The following is a 15,587-nucleotide window of genomic DNA, read 5'->3' on the forward strand; positions in this document are numbered from 1 at the left end:
TCAATGGGGTGTCTGAAGATGTCTTTTGGTGTATTGACTTTCCTCAACCTTTCGCACAGCGGACATTTTGGCATATCATAGCCGCAAAAGCACAGGTGTAATTGATAACATTAAAAATGACTGCAGTCTCTTTAGATGAGGTAGTTGCTGTGGTGTATGCTGGCTCACAGGCATGGCTTACTAGGACAAAAGAAAAGTTGTTCTGCCTGTGCTTTTTCTGCTATGACAAGTCAAAAATATTTCTCTCTTCTATAATGTACTTCATCTTCATTCTGGAAATATTTCGTTCACCTGTGGGTAGTAGTAGCAGCAGGTTTGATATTAGCCAATTTATGTACACATAAGCATGAAGGGTGCTCAGAGTTGCAGTTTTAAGATGACATTTGGAGCCCAGTTCAGGCAATGTGGGTTTCAGGGTGATGTTTTCCATAAATAGGCCACCATGAAACCATGACAGTATTTATTTACCATTTTGCATTCAAGCTAATTTCTTGGTGAACATTTACTCCAGACCCTGATAACATCTAGATGCGAGCTCTCTCTTCATCTATATGATCTGAAATTCAGTGTGATAATACTTTACTTTGATTTAAAACAGTTTACATAATTTACTGCTTATGAACGCAGTGGAACAACGGGTGCTAAAGGGTGTAAAGAGATGCTATATATATAGATATATTTTCAAGACATCTGATTAAAGAGGCTCTCCAGCAATGTTACATATCAATATCAGCTTACTATTCATGTGGAGTACCATTCAGTCTTGACAACTTTGTCAACAAAAATGGAGGCTTAGAAAGACTTGGGTCTTTACCAGGCAGGGAGAATCTAACAAAATGACGCCTCAGTTTGCATTATGGAAAGTGTGAGATCTGAATGTTTTGGAATTTGAGTTTAATTAAATATCAGGATATCATCTGCTTGTTTTGACTTTTCTTCTTCCAGTCTGTTCCTTATGAGTCCCCAACCTCTACGGAAATAAAATTGAAAATCGCTGGGGAAATACTTTAATAAAGAAGGTGTTTTGAGAGTCTTACAACATTCAACATACAACATTCTCAAGGTAATATTTCATCTACAAAGTTGTCACATATGTACGTTGCTGTTCTACAGACAATTGAAAAAAAGGAGCACACATACAGTAAAATCAATTTAACTAAACAGAAATATTAAAGGAATACTTCACCCACAAAATGACCATTTGTATATCATTTACTCATCCCATGTCATGTAAAATTCATGATGATAACATTGTTTTCACTCGCGTGCCTCTACAGTGGACAAAGAATCCAAGGAATCCAATCCAAGAATCCTTGATGAACTGAAGTGGTAGGGGTCTGTGTTTAACAACAGCAAAACTATATCAAAACATCCATTTACAAACTCTCATACAACTCGTGCAGTATAATCCAAGTCTCATTTATCTAGTCGTATGCTCAATACTTCCAAAACACATGCATTTTAACTGAAACCTTCCTATTTAAAACTAAATTAAAAGTGAAACTTATCTATATGCTCATTAAAGCCAGACTACATTAACAAAAACTAAATTTTACCTTGCTGCCGGTCTACCACTACCATGTTTGCCAGTCAGTTTGTTTATGTTATTGTGTGACTTTGGTATTTTAAAGGGTTAGTTTGGATTCATCAAAGTAACACAATGACAAAAACTAACTCCTGCTTGAGGCAGAGGTAGACCAGCAGCTCCTGCTTCCAGCAAAGTTAAATTACTATTTTTGTCAATGGAGTCTGGCTTTGAAGGGAACATAAATAAGTTTCCTTTTCAGTTTAGGTCCCCAGAAGAAAGGTCTGTCTGTTCACTGTGCATATGACTGGATGAATGAGAACTGGATTATACCGCATAAGTTGTGTGATAGTTTGCAAACAGATGTTTTCATACTGTTTTGCTGTTGTTAAACATGGCACCTTATGACTTCAATTCTTCAAGAATTCTCTCCATTTTTGGATTCTTCTTTCATCGTGGGGGCATGCAGGATTTGGGGGGTGAAGTATTCCTTTAAAAAAGCTATGCTGTTTAAAATATAAATGCTTACATCAGAAAATTGCTACAGCATGTACTATAGATCAAAGATTCTTTGATTGACTGCAGATTCAAACCATTTTAATACTGCATCACCACATGGTTTCCACATAGACATGCACATACAGTATATAGTATACAGTATATTGTGTATATGGTTCAGAAGTTGGACAGCCTTACCTTGACATGTTGGGGACGGGGATTCAAAAAGCAAATGTGAATTGAGTTTACACATCAGCTCTGCCTTTCCGACCAGTGTGTATCCAGGTAAGCAGCGGTACTTCACAATATCTCCTGACACGGGAAAAAAACCTCTGTTAAATTAATACACATTATATATTTAATAAGTGTTTCTGCAGTTGAGTCTAGATGTCTGTATAGGTAAATATCACAGGGCAAATCATATTGATAGGTAGATTCAGATTTTTAAATCTATGTTAATACTCACATACCCAGGATATTTTGTAATAAAATGACTTATTTTTGGAAGAAAAGTGTCTTTGCCTGAGTACACTGTTGCATGGAACAAAGACTGTTTCCTCATTTATTACATTTAATTTGTGCAAGAGAGTGGATCTCTTTCATACAGACAGAGGGAACAATTACAGCAACAAATAACTATCTCAATGTGATATGAGTATTGTACAAAGAGCTGGCTTTTCAGGTGTTTCTTTTGTAAGTAGAAAGCTCCAAAATAGTTAACATGTTGTTGCTCCATTTTTAGAGGCAAAGTTTCACAGGCTTAACATCTTAAAAGGGGTGGAGATCTACCACCTGTCAGGGAGATGTAATGCTTGCTTCAAACTTTGCCCAGGAGGCATACAGTGCGTATGCTCACAGCATGGGGCATGGACTTTAACATTGTTGAACAAAACAAACAAGAACATTCAGCCTTTCCTCAAGCTTGTTTTCACAGATTGTATAATTGGCCATTAGACTGACCAACAACAAAGGTAGCGATGTCTTTGAGGTACCCCATTCTGCCAGGTTTTGTGAATGTAAAATTCACAGTACATGCACTCCAATGTTCCGAGGGCTTGTGAGATTCGTTTGTATGATTACCCCAAACTAGCTCCCTTTGGTCTTTACTGTTATAGGGAATGGCTTCACTCTTGGTGAAGAGTGGTGCCTGCTGCTGCTGTGGTGTCATACAAGTGGTAATTATTTGATGTTATCTTTATAAATCAACATCATGGTATAATCACTCACTGGATCGCTGCTGTATTCATCTATGTCATGCTAGAAATGTGTCTTCAAAGGAATAGTTCAGGTTTTTTGAAGTGGGGTTGTGTGAGGTACCTATCCATGGTCAGTGGATTACATTAGTTCATTCATTACATGACGGTTGACGCAGGCAAGAGCACCACCATGTAAGCTACCCCCCGCTGTCAGATAGCCCCTTTCCTTTTGGCACTAAAGTTTTTCAAACAGAGAACTTCCATATTCAGTCCCTCCAGGATCTCGCGGCAAAAAAACCTTGAATTTGTGGCCAAAACCTTTGAATTTGCGACCAATGTTGTCAAAAATTTCATTGAAAATTGTGGCATTTTTATGTGATTTTTGCGGGAAATGGCAGTAAATGACAAAAACTTGTGGCTAATGACAAAAGGAGAAAAAAAGGTGTTTTTTTTTTTTTTTTTTTTTTTTTAAATACTACCTCCAAAAAAATAATTCATGCAATCACTTGCTATAATAATCATACTGAATTTTACAAAAATAGCTGTAAATGTTTTTTATAGTTCACTTCTTTAGTTGTATTTAATTAGTTTCAAAACATGGACTCCAGTAAATGCAAAAAATCCTGAGTGAATATTGTAGCTCTCAAACCAGACAATGTGACTGTACAACAACATGTAACATCTTCTGTGAACATAATATTTTAATACATTCAACACATATTGTATGCATTTAAACAGTGCAAATTCTTATGTCAATACAGAGCGTATCTCCTTACTGCAATGTCATTAGCGAATTTGATGACACGTCTGATGATGTTTCAAATGATGTCGCATGCGTGACGACTTCTGGTCGGCCGGAAAATGCGGAAAAATCACGGGACTTTTGAAAAATTGTAAGCCACCACAAATAATGTGGACTTATGTTGAATTTGCGTTAATTATTGTGATCACAAGATCTGGAGGGACTGCATATTGCTACACATAAGTGCAACTGTGCCATTAACTGTATTATGCTACAGATAGGCTGTTTGGGTGAGACTTAAAGCTGTTTATGGGAAAGACAATAAATACAAGAGAATTTAAAAAAAATGTGACCATGACAGCAATGATGGATACCTTTATGAACCAGAATATACAGAAGAACATTTGCAGAGGGAGACTGAAGGGCCAAAAGAGAGAAATGCGTAGGAATAGGGATTCTGTGGTTGAGAAAATGTAGTGCCAAAGAAAGGTAAAGCTGTGAAAATATTCCCAACTTAGCATCCACCTAACCTGATGCAGATTTTTTTAGGCAGGCCTTTTCTTAGGCAGCAAAAAATGTGTTTTGCTGCTGCCCTTGTCCACAGCAGGAAATCGCTTTGCTTCCGTGGCGGTACTCCTGCCTGCTTCCCCAAACTGGGAGCGTGCCAACTGGAATCTACTGTAGGTAATACACTGACTATCGATAAGTACCTCATACAACACCATTTCAAAAAACCCGAACTATCCCTTTAAAAGGAGGAAAACAAAAAGTCTCCCAAATCAACAAATCATTAAAAAATCAACAACTTTTCTGAGTTCATAAAAAGTTGACATTTCAAAATGTGTGCTGAGAAATTATTGTATACTTTGCCAACAGCGACTAAATTAATCTTGCTCAAGTTTTATGAAAGGTCACCAAACCTAAGAGTAAGATTTTTTAGCAAATCTCACAACACAGGACTGAGGGAAAATGGAGAGCTTGACAAGTGATTATTTCTCCCAAAATGGATGTTTTCAAAAAAGCGTCAGAGAACATATCTGGTGTTACATTTCAACACAGTACATTAAGTAAAGAGGAGGCTGGTCCAAGATGTGTTTAGCTTGTCTTAACCCAGTTCACACAATGCATACTGTAAACAAGACTTTGTGATTGAATAATGTCATTGTACTCATAGTGAAGTTGATTTACACACTTGTAGAGACAATCTAGGTGGTATTCAAACGTATCAAAGACTAGCTTGCTAACAAGATACAACATTTCCTGTAAATTCCATTGAGACAATTTTAGAGATGGTCATGGCTTATATTTTCTCCATTGATAGAGTCAGCTGTTTGCCCCTGTTTATGCTGAGCAGCACGAAACACACCCAACCCTCTCTCTGTGCTGGGTGCAAAAACTGAGACTGAACTTAAAGGAGGAATGGTAAATTATGTTCCATAGCATAATTCTCTTTTGTGACTCTGTCTCTCTACTGTTTCTTTCTGTGTGTCACAGATACACATGCACACACAGTGGTACACTGAATGGATTTTACTCAGAGCAAGTGGGTCAGCTTCACTAATAAAGCAAAATATAATTAACAGTGACAGACTAATGTTAGCCTCCTATATTTAGATTGTGCATGTACAAAGTAATGGGGCTCATTAATGGAGTAATTTACAATCAGTGGAATAATGACCTCCTAAAAGCCTGATCAGGTAGTTTGTCAGTCCTGTCAGGTAAGAGTCATTTTGATCTTAAGATGTACCAATGCAGATAAAGTTTGCGTATTTTTTCACACTGGGTCAGCTGTCTCATTATCAGCAAAACTGTCTAAGTTATTCTTCTATAGTAATTGGTTTGTTTTTCTGTGTTTTTGAGAATGGTTTTCAGTTTCTCAGTATGTCACCAGCACCAGCACTTCGATTCACCAAGGATCTTGTGTTGCTTTACTGTATCAAAGTGTCTTATTAATCAAGATTATTACCAATCTGGAAGTCTTCATCTTCATAGATCACCTCTGCGTTCTCCACAACAGGGGGAGGAGGGCATTTCTTCAGACGGTAGGCTGGAGAGAGGTGGAAAAAAGTTTGAAAAGGCATTTTAGATTTCAATTAAAAAAAACAAATATGTCTATGGTATGAACATATCTTCCTATTTGTGATAAGAGGGGGGATCTGCAAGAGCGTGATTGTTATTACAATCTATAATCACTGCCTCATGGTTGTACGCCTCTGTCAACTAGTCAAGTTTTAGTTTGCATCCATGTCTGTCCAGACTCATATAATATATGTAGTGGAGGAATTGAAGGAATTTAATAAAAGTTATTGTGTTTTTTTGGCTCAACATGGATGCTTCGCATCAACAACCTGACAGCACAGAAGTTCACCACAGTTTCAAGGTGGGCACCCAAGAGTTACTGCTACCAATTCAGCGTTCGACCAAATGTCTCTCCTTTTGTTCCTGAGGTATGGTGTTGAATAATTGCCAGTAAACAGTATGATGTCGCAGTAAAGTTCACCTTTGACCTTTTGGATATAAAATGTCATCACTTCATCAATTTATCCTTTCAGACATTTGTGTGAAATGTTATCATAATCTGCATATGAATTCATGAGTTATGGCCAAAAACCTTTTAGTGAAGTCAGAGTGACCTTTGACCACCAAATTCTATTCAGGCTATTCTTGAGTCCGAGAGAAATTCCCTGAAGGCATTCCTGAGATATTTCTTTCACAAGAATGGGACAACAAAACATAATGCCTCCAGCCATGGCTGTCGCAGAGGCATAAAAAAAAATCCATGAGTTTCTTTAACAGTGTTTTGATAGTTTCATCAATGTGCATAAACCAAAGAAATGAGAACCAGAAAACATAGATGTCGTGTCACTGTTCTTCATTCTGTCGCTGCAAAGGGATTTATTGACATCACTGTTACGACCTTGGGTCATTTTGTTTTGATGTGTCAGAGCTTTCTCTCCTCCCCTCAGAGACTGTGTGTGTGTGAGTGTGTAAGGGAAATAAGAAACAGGTGATGCCCTATGATTGGTCGATTGGAAGGGATTGCTGCCTGTGGTAGGGCCAATGGATGACATGGGTCCTTTTAAACTCCAGCTGACAGCAAATCTTCTCTCCTTCAGCACCTCTACCACTTCCAACAGTAAGCCAGAAAAAAACAAGCAGTGCACTTGCCTCTTTGAAAAGATTGTCCATGTGGAGAATGGGACTGTGGATGTGATTTGTGATCTTTATTATTTAAAACATCCAGGCAGTTCTTTCAGGGCAGCCATGCTTGTATCATGGCGTTATGGGGAATATGACTTTGATATGAGGTTACTTTGTGCCTCTCAATGTCCCAGCTGCCGGGCAAGGTTAGCCACTGTTCACCGAACCTGAACTAGGGCTTTAAATATTGCTTATAGCGTGCTGTTCATGTCTTTGACATGCTAAATCTAAACGGTGACCTTGAATTGAAAGCAAATTGACATACTATTATTATCTAGGAATAGTACACAATAAATTTAGTGTGCGTCTGGTCTCTGGGCAGCATGATTCACCTACACTCATGCTAGTTTGAAATGTAGTAGAAAAGACGTATGTATTTCCCTGGATGTGAAATAACTGAGAATAGATTAATAATAATAATAATTCCAGTGCAGACTAAAGACAAAATGTTACAAATGGTGCTGTGTCAGTGTGGCCTTGTGGGTTCAAAGAAACACTACATGATTCAATTCATAAGCAAACAACAGTGTTAAACTCTGCAAGAACTTCAGAAAAACGTCTGAAATGGTTTCAGTCACTGAAATAACAAAAAAATATCATCATTAATTATTCAATTTTAAACCACAGTGTTTTATTTCTCTACCTGCACAGTGCGTGAGACATCTGGTTTGCTACAGTAGCTATGTGAAAAAGGAGAAACAGATGTTTTCTGATCTGGGTGATCTTTTTTTAAACAAAAACACATGATGTCATTTAAAAAGTGGCATTATTCACAGGTGTGGACTTGAGTCACTTGACTTGGACTCAAATCACACCATAGTCACAGATTTAACAGCTTTACACTTGACAAAAATATAAAAAAGACTTGCAACTCGACTTTACCTGAGGCTTTGAACTTGAGTCACATGACTTGGACTTGAATCAGACTCAAGTTACAAATTTGATGACAAAATCAAAAGTCTTGAAACTTGACTTGGACTTTAACACAAATGACTCATGACTTTACAGCCATTTGACTTGAAAATATTTGATCCCTTTACCCGAGCCCAAAGATTTAAAGTATGTACTTCAAAAACTTTGTGCCATGAATCAAATCATTTCGTTACATTTCCTGAATCAACTAACATTTATGCTATTCATTCCCAACAAGTCAACACTTAATTCCTCAGATCCACTTTGTCTGAACCAATCCGATAACATCCAGTCAAGTTGCAGGAGACAAACATGAAGAAATAATGTTAGGTTACTGAGGGCCAGCTGGAGAAAGTGATACCAAAGATAATTTTGGTTGTGTACAGAAACTACACAGTGGTCAACAAAAAATGTATTGCAGTATGCAATTCTGTAATAGATTTTTGCAAATTTAATACATGATTATTTTGTTGTTAAAATGGCCTCACATTTGGTCAAGAGCGCATCATTACTTGGACTCAAAAATCTAAGTTTAGGACTTGGGACTTGACCTGGGCCATGCTTTTCTTGACTTGGGGCTTGAATTGAGACTTGAGTGCAAATATTAGAGACTTACTTTTGATTTGTGAGACAATGACTTGGTCCCACCTCTGGTATTTACAGTAAATAACATCCTAAACTTTTAATCAAAGATGGAGATGCAGGTTCAGTTTGTATGTGTCCCTCAAAAACAGTTGTTTGAGGTTAGAGAAAGCAACAATGCAGCAACATGGTGTAGAGTTGTACCTCTTGTCACTGTGGCTGTATTGCAACAAATGCTACACACCACCAGGGACTCCTCAGAAAGTGTTTCCTCTTGAGGTACACATAACTGAAAAACCATGAGATGGACCGATTTAAAGATATGAACTTGTCTATTCTTACAAACAGTGAATAGCAGCTGAGAAATGGAGAAAGCAATGAAAACAAGTGAAAGAAGAAAAGTGGCTACTACTACTTTTTTTTTTTTTTTACTGTAGAAGAGCATCTGACCTCATCTCTTATAGCTATTCAGTGGTTAAGGAAATGACACTAGGGGTGGGTGATGCAAAGCACTATACACACTCAGACTTTATCAAGATTTTTGTTTTGTTAGTGTTTTTACTAAGAAAATGTGTTTGGTATTTAAAAGAAGCACATAGCATGAGGGAATCAACAAAAGCCACTCTTGTCCATTAAGTTCTTGAGCAGTCTAAAAACTAGGTACTTGACCTGTCAATATACCCGAGTGTTCAGTTGTGTCTAACCGTCGTTGGAACGTAACTAAGTATGTTTACACAAGTATGGCACTTTGGAAAATATTGTACTTTTTGCTCCCCTATAATTAGTCACTAGTTACATATGAAAATATACAAGTGCAGCTGAAACAATTAATCAACTGATTAGACAATTAACTGGCAAATATTTTGATCACTGTTTGAGTTATTTTTCATTTAAAAACATGTCATGGTTTCAGCTTCTCAAATATCAGGACTTGCTGCTTTTCCTTTCAATTATTCCAATTATTATTTCGATTTATTCAATTGATTTAATTTTCTACACTGAGTACTTTAAATACTTAAATACATTTTTCCTTATTGTGCTCACACACTTTTACTTAAGTAACATTTTTATAGTGTGGTATTATTACTTTAACTCCTCTAGCACTGTGTCTAAAGCCCCATTTCCACCAAGCAGTACAGTACAGTACAGTTCAATTTGGCACGCTTTTCTTCCCTTTCCAATGTGAAAAGGTGTGGATGGTACCAATGAAATCGTTCCATACCATCCCCATTTTTGGTCACCCCTCTGCTGGGGTACCTAGCACACAGATCTGGTACTAAAAGGTGGAGCTGTGAACACTGCAGTCTGTTGATTGGTCAATAGAGGACGGTCACTCTGCTCAGGGCTGAGTTGTGGCTGGCTTTGAGGCTCATGTAACCACTGTTCATACTGTGGAGAGTTTTATTAATAGAACTATAAAATGAAAGGATGTTTTGCTGCCTCTTGCAGCTAACTTGTAATGTTACTCAATGTAGGGGTTGACGACATGAATCCACCAGCACACCTTAAATTTCACTGTGACAACTTTGACCATTACTTTAGTTTTTACTGTCTCTCTTGGATGACATACACTTTTAGTAATGAGTGGATCTTCAAGTGTTTATGTATATTATTTTGGGGCTTAACCGTATCTACAGTATATGATGTACACGTACATATTAGGGCACTTAAACTACAGGTAAGTGTGTGTGTGTGAGTGTGTATCTGTACCGTGGAAGTTGAGAATGAAGAACCCTCCAGTTGAAAAGTCAGAGTGAAAGCGGATCAGGACCTTTGGGCTGGTACTGTAGGCCGACTCTAATGCTGTGTTGCCGCTGAAGACTCCCAGCTGAGGACTAGACGTATCTGGGCCGTCCCTAAATTCAGGGACACAGAGAGAGAGAACAATGACAAGTGGCAATGCTTAAACTGGAGGGCAGGATACATTTGATATACTGCGGCAGAGAGACGGAGAGAGAGAGAAACCAAGAGTCACATAATATTCGGCAGAAAGATTGCTATGTGTGTGATATATAAAGTCAGCTGTTTCTCTGATTTACTCCACAACTCATTGATGCTTTAAATGGCAAGTTTACAAAGTAAGGATTAGAAAAACAACATGAATATAAAAAACACTTCAAAGATAGAAAAGTAATGTAGAAGTAATAATAATATCAATGATTATATTGTTTCCTCTTTAAAATCTATTGCAAAAGGGAATATATTGGGTCTACCTGGCAAAATATTAATATTTTAAAAAAAGATATATTGCCATTTAAGAGAAGAGTAAATGTCATAGGTTTTGTCAATCATTTTATATCAGTGATATAGTATATGTTTTGATGGGCAAGATTTCAAACAAACTGTCTGAAAATCAACTTTAATTTTGAAAAGATTATGAAAGTAAAATAGCAATGATGATGGCTATTTCCTACAGCCCCCTACTAGTGTGTGTAAGATTTGAATATAGTAAGCATCCTATCCTGTCTCATTTTTCAACACATCCAATAAATTAGATTCTATAGGTGCTTTAAACAATGTCCTTACTGATCAAGTTGAGCAACCTGACTCTGAGTAACATCTTACTCATGGGAATATGAGGATGACACGATATTGATTTTGCTTCTCACTCAACTATAGGCAGCCTGAGGGTAACTATGGAGCCACGCTGCACTGTATCTGCCCAGGTTCAACCTCCATTAGTTCTGTTTGCAACAGTTTTTATTTTCTCTTCTGTTCTGTGTAGAAGTATATAGATTTTTCTCATTGATCTGTCTGCAAAAATTCACCCCCCCACCTCATCTCTGAACATATTTTATTACAAATCTACAATTATCTCCAATCTGCCTCAGCAGATTCCTTATAATGGAAATCCATAATAGTGACGCAGAACTTAAATGGCTACATTGATTTGATTATTAAAATCATACTGAATAAATAAATTGCTGACTGGTGTCAAACATCAACAATATGCTGGTAGATGTCTCTGCCACAGCTTTAAAGATAGGTCAGGGTTGGCATCAGTGTGGACTTCTCATAAAATGTTAGATGTGGATTTGCTTTCACTGACTGGATCTAATTACAGGAAGGAAAAGAAACCAAAAGCAGCACTTTGTTAATGAAATAAAACATATATCTAGTAGGTCCATGTGCTTCTTCATTGAAAGGGGAGCAAAAATATTTTCGTTTTTTTCCCTTCTTTGCTTTTTTTTCACCAATTTCAAACAAGTTCATTGAACAAAGCCTGTGGATTAGAGGCTTAACTTTACTCATTAAATATTGAATGTTGCTGAAAGGTTACATTTTCTAAAGTTCCTAAATGCCCAGTTTTAGGTTTTTAATGAACATGCCATTGGATTAAACAAGGGTTTTAAAATTTTAATTCATGAAGAGTGCCTGGGATCTCTTGGCTCCCCAAACCCAACATTTTTCACGTGAAATTTAATTTATTAAAATATGTTTTTTTTGGGAGTTGTATTTATTATTTAAACTTTTTTTTTCTGAAAAGTGCAGACATTCTACAACAGCACAGAGAAAACTTGGACTTGGCTTGCGGAGTTGGGTAGTGACCTTTCCCTCAGTGATGTAAGAATGCAGCCCAGTGAAAGCCATTTAATGAAGTCAGTACCCTCAGGCCATAAGATGTTAGCTTACGAGCAAAAAAAGCTGCTGGTGTGAATCTAATCACCTGCTGACACAACATGGTCAGGAAGATTGAATGTGATATTCTCCCAAACATTGTACGTACGTAAGCCTTACCTCTGGAAATAAAGATTAAACAGAGGTTTGATTTATTATGATATATCTACCCTGTCTATCTACTACAGGTGATTGACACAAGCACAGTGCGGTTGAGAATTGGGTGGGCTTGGGAGGAATACATTAGCAGAGGGATAGGGGCTGACATGATTCACCACCAACCAAATCACATTCTTCTCTTTGCCATTTACAGTAAAAGCACTGCACTTTTTGCCCTGACACACCAAGGTGACATTTGGCTGTTGGTCAATGTCGGCCTGTTTGTGAAAGTCTGTTGCCCTAGATTTTGTAGTGCATCCTGCACCAATGGCCCTTGTCTGCCCTCATTGGCTTTTCCTCGACTGATAAAGCATGTTGAATCAGCGTCAGAGATGGTGGAGTACGTTGTTGAATGAATTCTCTCTGATTGGCAGTTCTACTCAGCGCATGAGAAGAGAAACAGAAGTGAGGAAAGTAAACAAATAAGTGAAGAGGGAGTGGGATATACACAAACTTGTCATATTAGGTAGGATAATGGGGTTTTTTTTAGCTATTGAGCTCTTTAGCAGAAACCATTCATAATAGTTTGTGTTACTGTTCACTAGCGCATGATCAATATGTTTTGTTCTTTCAACACCAGGTTGTAATGTTAATGTGCTAACTGGCTAACTAGCATCTTACATCTGTCATGTCAGTCCACCGGCTTCCCTTTTTGTTTGACAATACAGATGACCGCCACCTGCTGGTGTGGAAAGTTATTTCCTCTCACGCAAGTGCAGGACATATGTGCTGTTTGGCCATTGGCTGTAGTCTTTGCGGGGATGCAGTTGCAATTCTTCGGCAAAGACATAGGCTAATTGAGGCAATGTAACAATTGGCCTTGGTTGCCGCTAATTCCTTGCTGTCAGTTTGGTGTGTCTGGGCCCTTAGAGTCAATGAAAAGAACAGTCGATCCACCACAAAAACCTCTTCGAAATTAAATTGATGTCTTTGTGCTGGAGAAACAAAATTACCATGTGAAAGGGTTAGAAGAGACACTACACTGATATAACAACAATACTGTGATAAGATATCTATGGGAATTTGTTTATCAAAATATTGGGATGATTTGTAAATTAAAAGTTGCATTTCAGCTGAGTCATTTTCTGAGCTCGAGTGAAATAAACAATGAATTTCATTCATCATCTCGACATTGAATTTTTTTTGTCAGAGATCCAGCACTTGGATAGATGAAATATTATGTAAAAACACCAATACTACATAAAATATTTTCAACATTGTTAAACAATGTTTCAAAAAATACTGTTTGATTTTGCTAAATCACCTGTCAGAGGATTTGAGTGTGTAAAAAGCATCATAAACTACTGTGTTGCTGTGGTGTTAGATCCATAGCCCGCTGTTAGAATAGCAATGGTTCAGTGATATTAGGCATCAAGCCAAACTGCAACTGGTGGCAGACCACAGAGACAATTTGGCTTCAATCCCTGACATCTGGATGCAGCCGTCGTCACATAAACCCCAGGGGTATACAGGCCGCAAACCAGAAGACACACATCACTGAGATATGGAATATGCAGGACATCGCGATGCACAAGGCAAAAGACATCCATCACAAGTTTGATTAATGAGAAACCAGAACACGAGGAGGCTGGTGGAGGAGGAAATCAGCATAACCACTGACAGCAGCGGTAGAATGAATGATCAGAGGAGTGAAAGTGTCGGCTCCTCGGATCGTAAAAACTACCTCATTGACTTGTTTGAATGTGAGGTGATTGTAAGTCAGCTGTTACTGATGGCATTGCACGAATTCAATGCTCTGCCTGAACTACAGCAATGCTCTATGAACACATTACTCTGTGTGTCAGCTCACGTTCATTGCTCAGCATTTGGAGCACACATAAAACATCTTTTTTATGTACAGTGACTATGCAAAAAATAAAATTGTAATCAATAGCTTTGGTTCGCTTTTTCAAGTCCAGTCTGACACATTTTGGGATCAAACTCTTAAAAGTTACCATTAACAGTTCCATATAATATTTATGCTCCCAATCAGTTTCTTGTTAACTCTGCAGCTCACACAGGTCACATTGTCTCTCATTCTCAGTCAAATACCAAAAACACGACAAAAGCAGTGGCCCCAAAATTAGCTCTCATGGGTGCAAAGAGATAATGTCAGTTATCCTGTTTTGCAGTTCACCCCAGATGCACATAATTAAAAGTATCCACATACACACTCCCATCATTAAAAGAAGTTTCATAAGGCCTGTGTCTATAATCTAAATAGGATTTAGAGCATTAATTCACTGCAAACCCATTGTGCCTTTCACATAGCTCTAACCTTCCACATGAAAAGCACATTTGTTTCTGTCTGGGAAAGTCAAAACGACCCAGAGGCTCACCAAAAAACATTGCCTCACACCACAAGAATATAAGATAGAATACAAGATCTGTTGGAGCACAGATGAGCAGGGAGTGCATCTCTGTCAAAAAGAAAGGTGGCCAGAGTCACTGATGCAACAACCTTTGATCTGACTGACAGCAACTGGAAGGCAATTATAGATGTTCCCCATGTGCTGACATCACTATTGACAGCACAGCTGCCGGGGAGTAAAACAAAAGAAAAATTTTACTGGGGAATTTTGCAATCATTAAAGGAATACTTCACCCACAAAATGACCATTTGCAAATCAATTAGTGACGCCATGGTACGTTGAGCTAGTGAAGAAAACTTCTCACATGCCTCCACAGAAATCAACGAATATATTGATTTACTGATTGATTGGGGACCAGGTGTAACAGCAAGACTATATCACAACATCCTTTTACAAACTCTCACACAATTTGTGCAGTAAAATCCAATTCTTATTTATTCAGTCATATGTCCAGTAGTCTCTATATACAGACTCTACATTCAGTGAATTTAGAGTCTGTAGGCAAACCCCGGAGATCTTGCCTCCAGAAGAAGAGCGGAAGAGCCCTGGTTTCCGGTTGTAGGCTGTTTGTAGTCCGCTCGATATTGACCAATCACGTTTGAGCTGGCTGCAATTGTTGCCAGGTTAAACGGTCCGTGCGGTGAACTAATGAGGCGGAAGATAATTGGCGTCACTGCAAACTCTGAATCCATCGCAATGGTTCAGCATATTTACTTATATATATAAACGGAAGTCGGAAACGGAAGTTCACCTCCTCCGCCCAAATCAAACCAGAATGCCAA

At 38.0% G+C, this 15,587-nt stretch overlaps 1 protein-coding gene across 2 annotated transcripts in view; it reads right to left on the minus strand.

Moving 5' to 3' along the window:
* LOC117260150 (CUB and sushi domain-containing protein 1-like) overlaps positions 1-15,587 on the minus strand; it is a 529,510-nt gene that overhangs the window by 63,809 nt on the left and 450,114 nt on the right. For both annotated transcript variants that reach the window (XM_078176328.1, XM_078176324.1), the window contains exons 46-48: positions 10,367-10,512; positions 5,928-6,008; positions 2,222-2,335 (exon numbers count right to left, since the gene is read on the minus strand). In XM_078176328.1, the coding sequence (XP_078032454.1) occupies positions 2,222-2,335; positions 5,928-6,008; positions 10,367-10,512 (341 nt within the window). The remainder of the gene's footprint in view (positions 1-2,221; positions 2,336-5,927; positions 6,009-10,366; positions 10,513-15,587) is intronic.

The sequence above is a fragment of the Epinephelus lanceolatus genome, chromosome 2 (assembly GCF_041903045.1).
Source record: "Epinephelus lanceolatus isolate andai-2023 chromosome 2, ASM4190304v1, whole genome shotgun sequence".
In the NCBI taxonomy this organism is placed as follows: Eukaryota; Metazoa; Chordata; class Actinopteri; order Perciformes; family Serranidae; genus Epinephelus; species Epinephelus lanceolatus.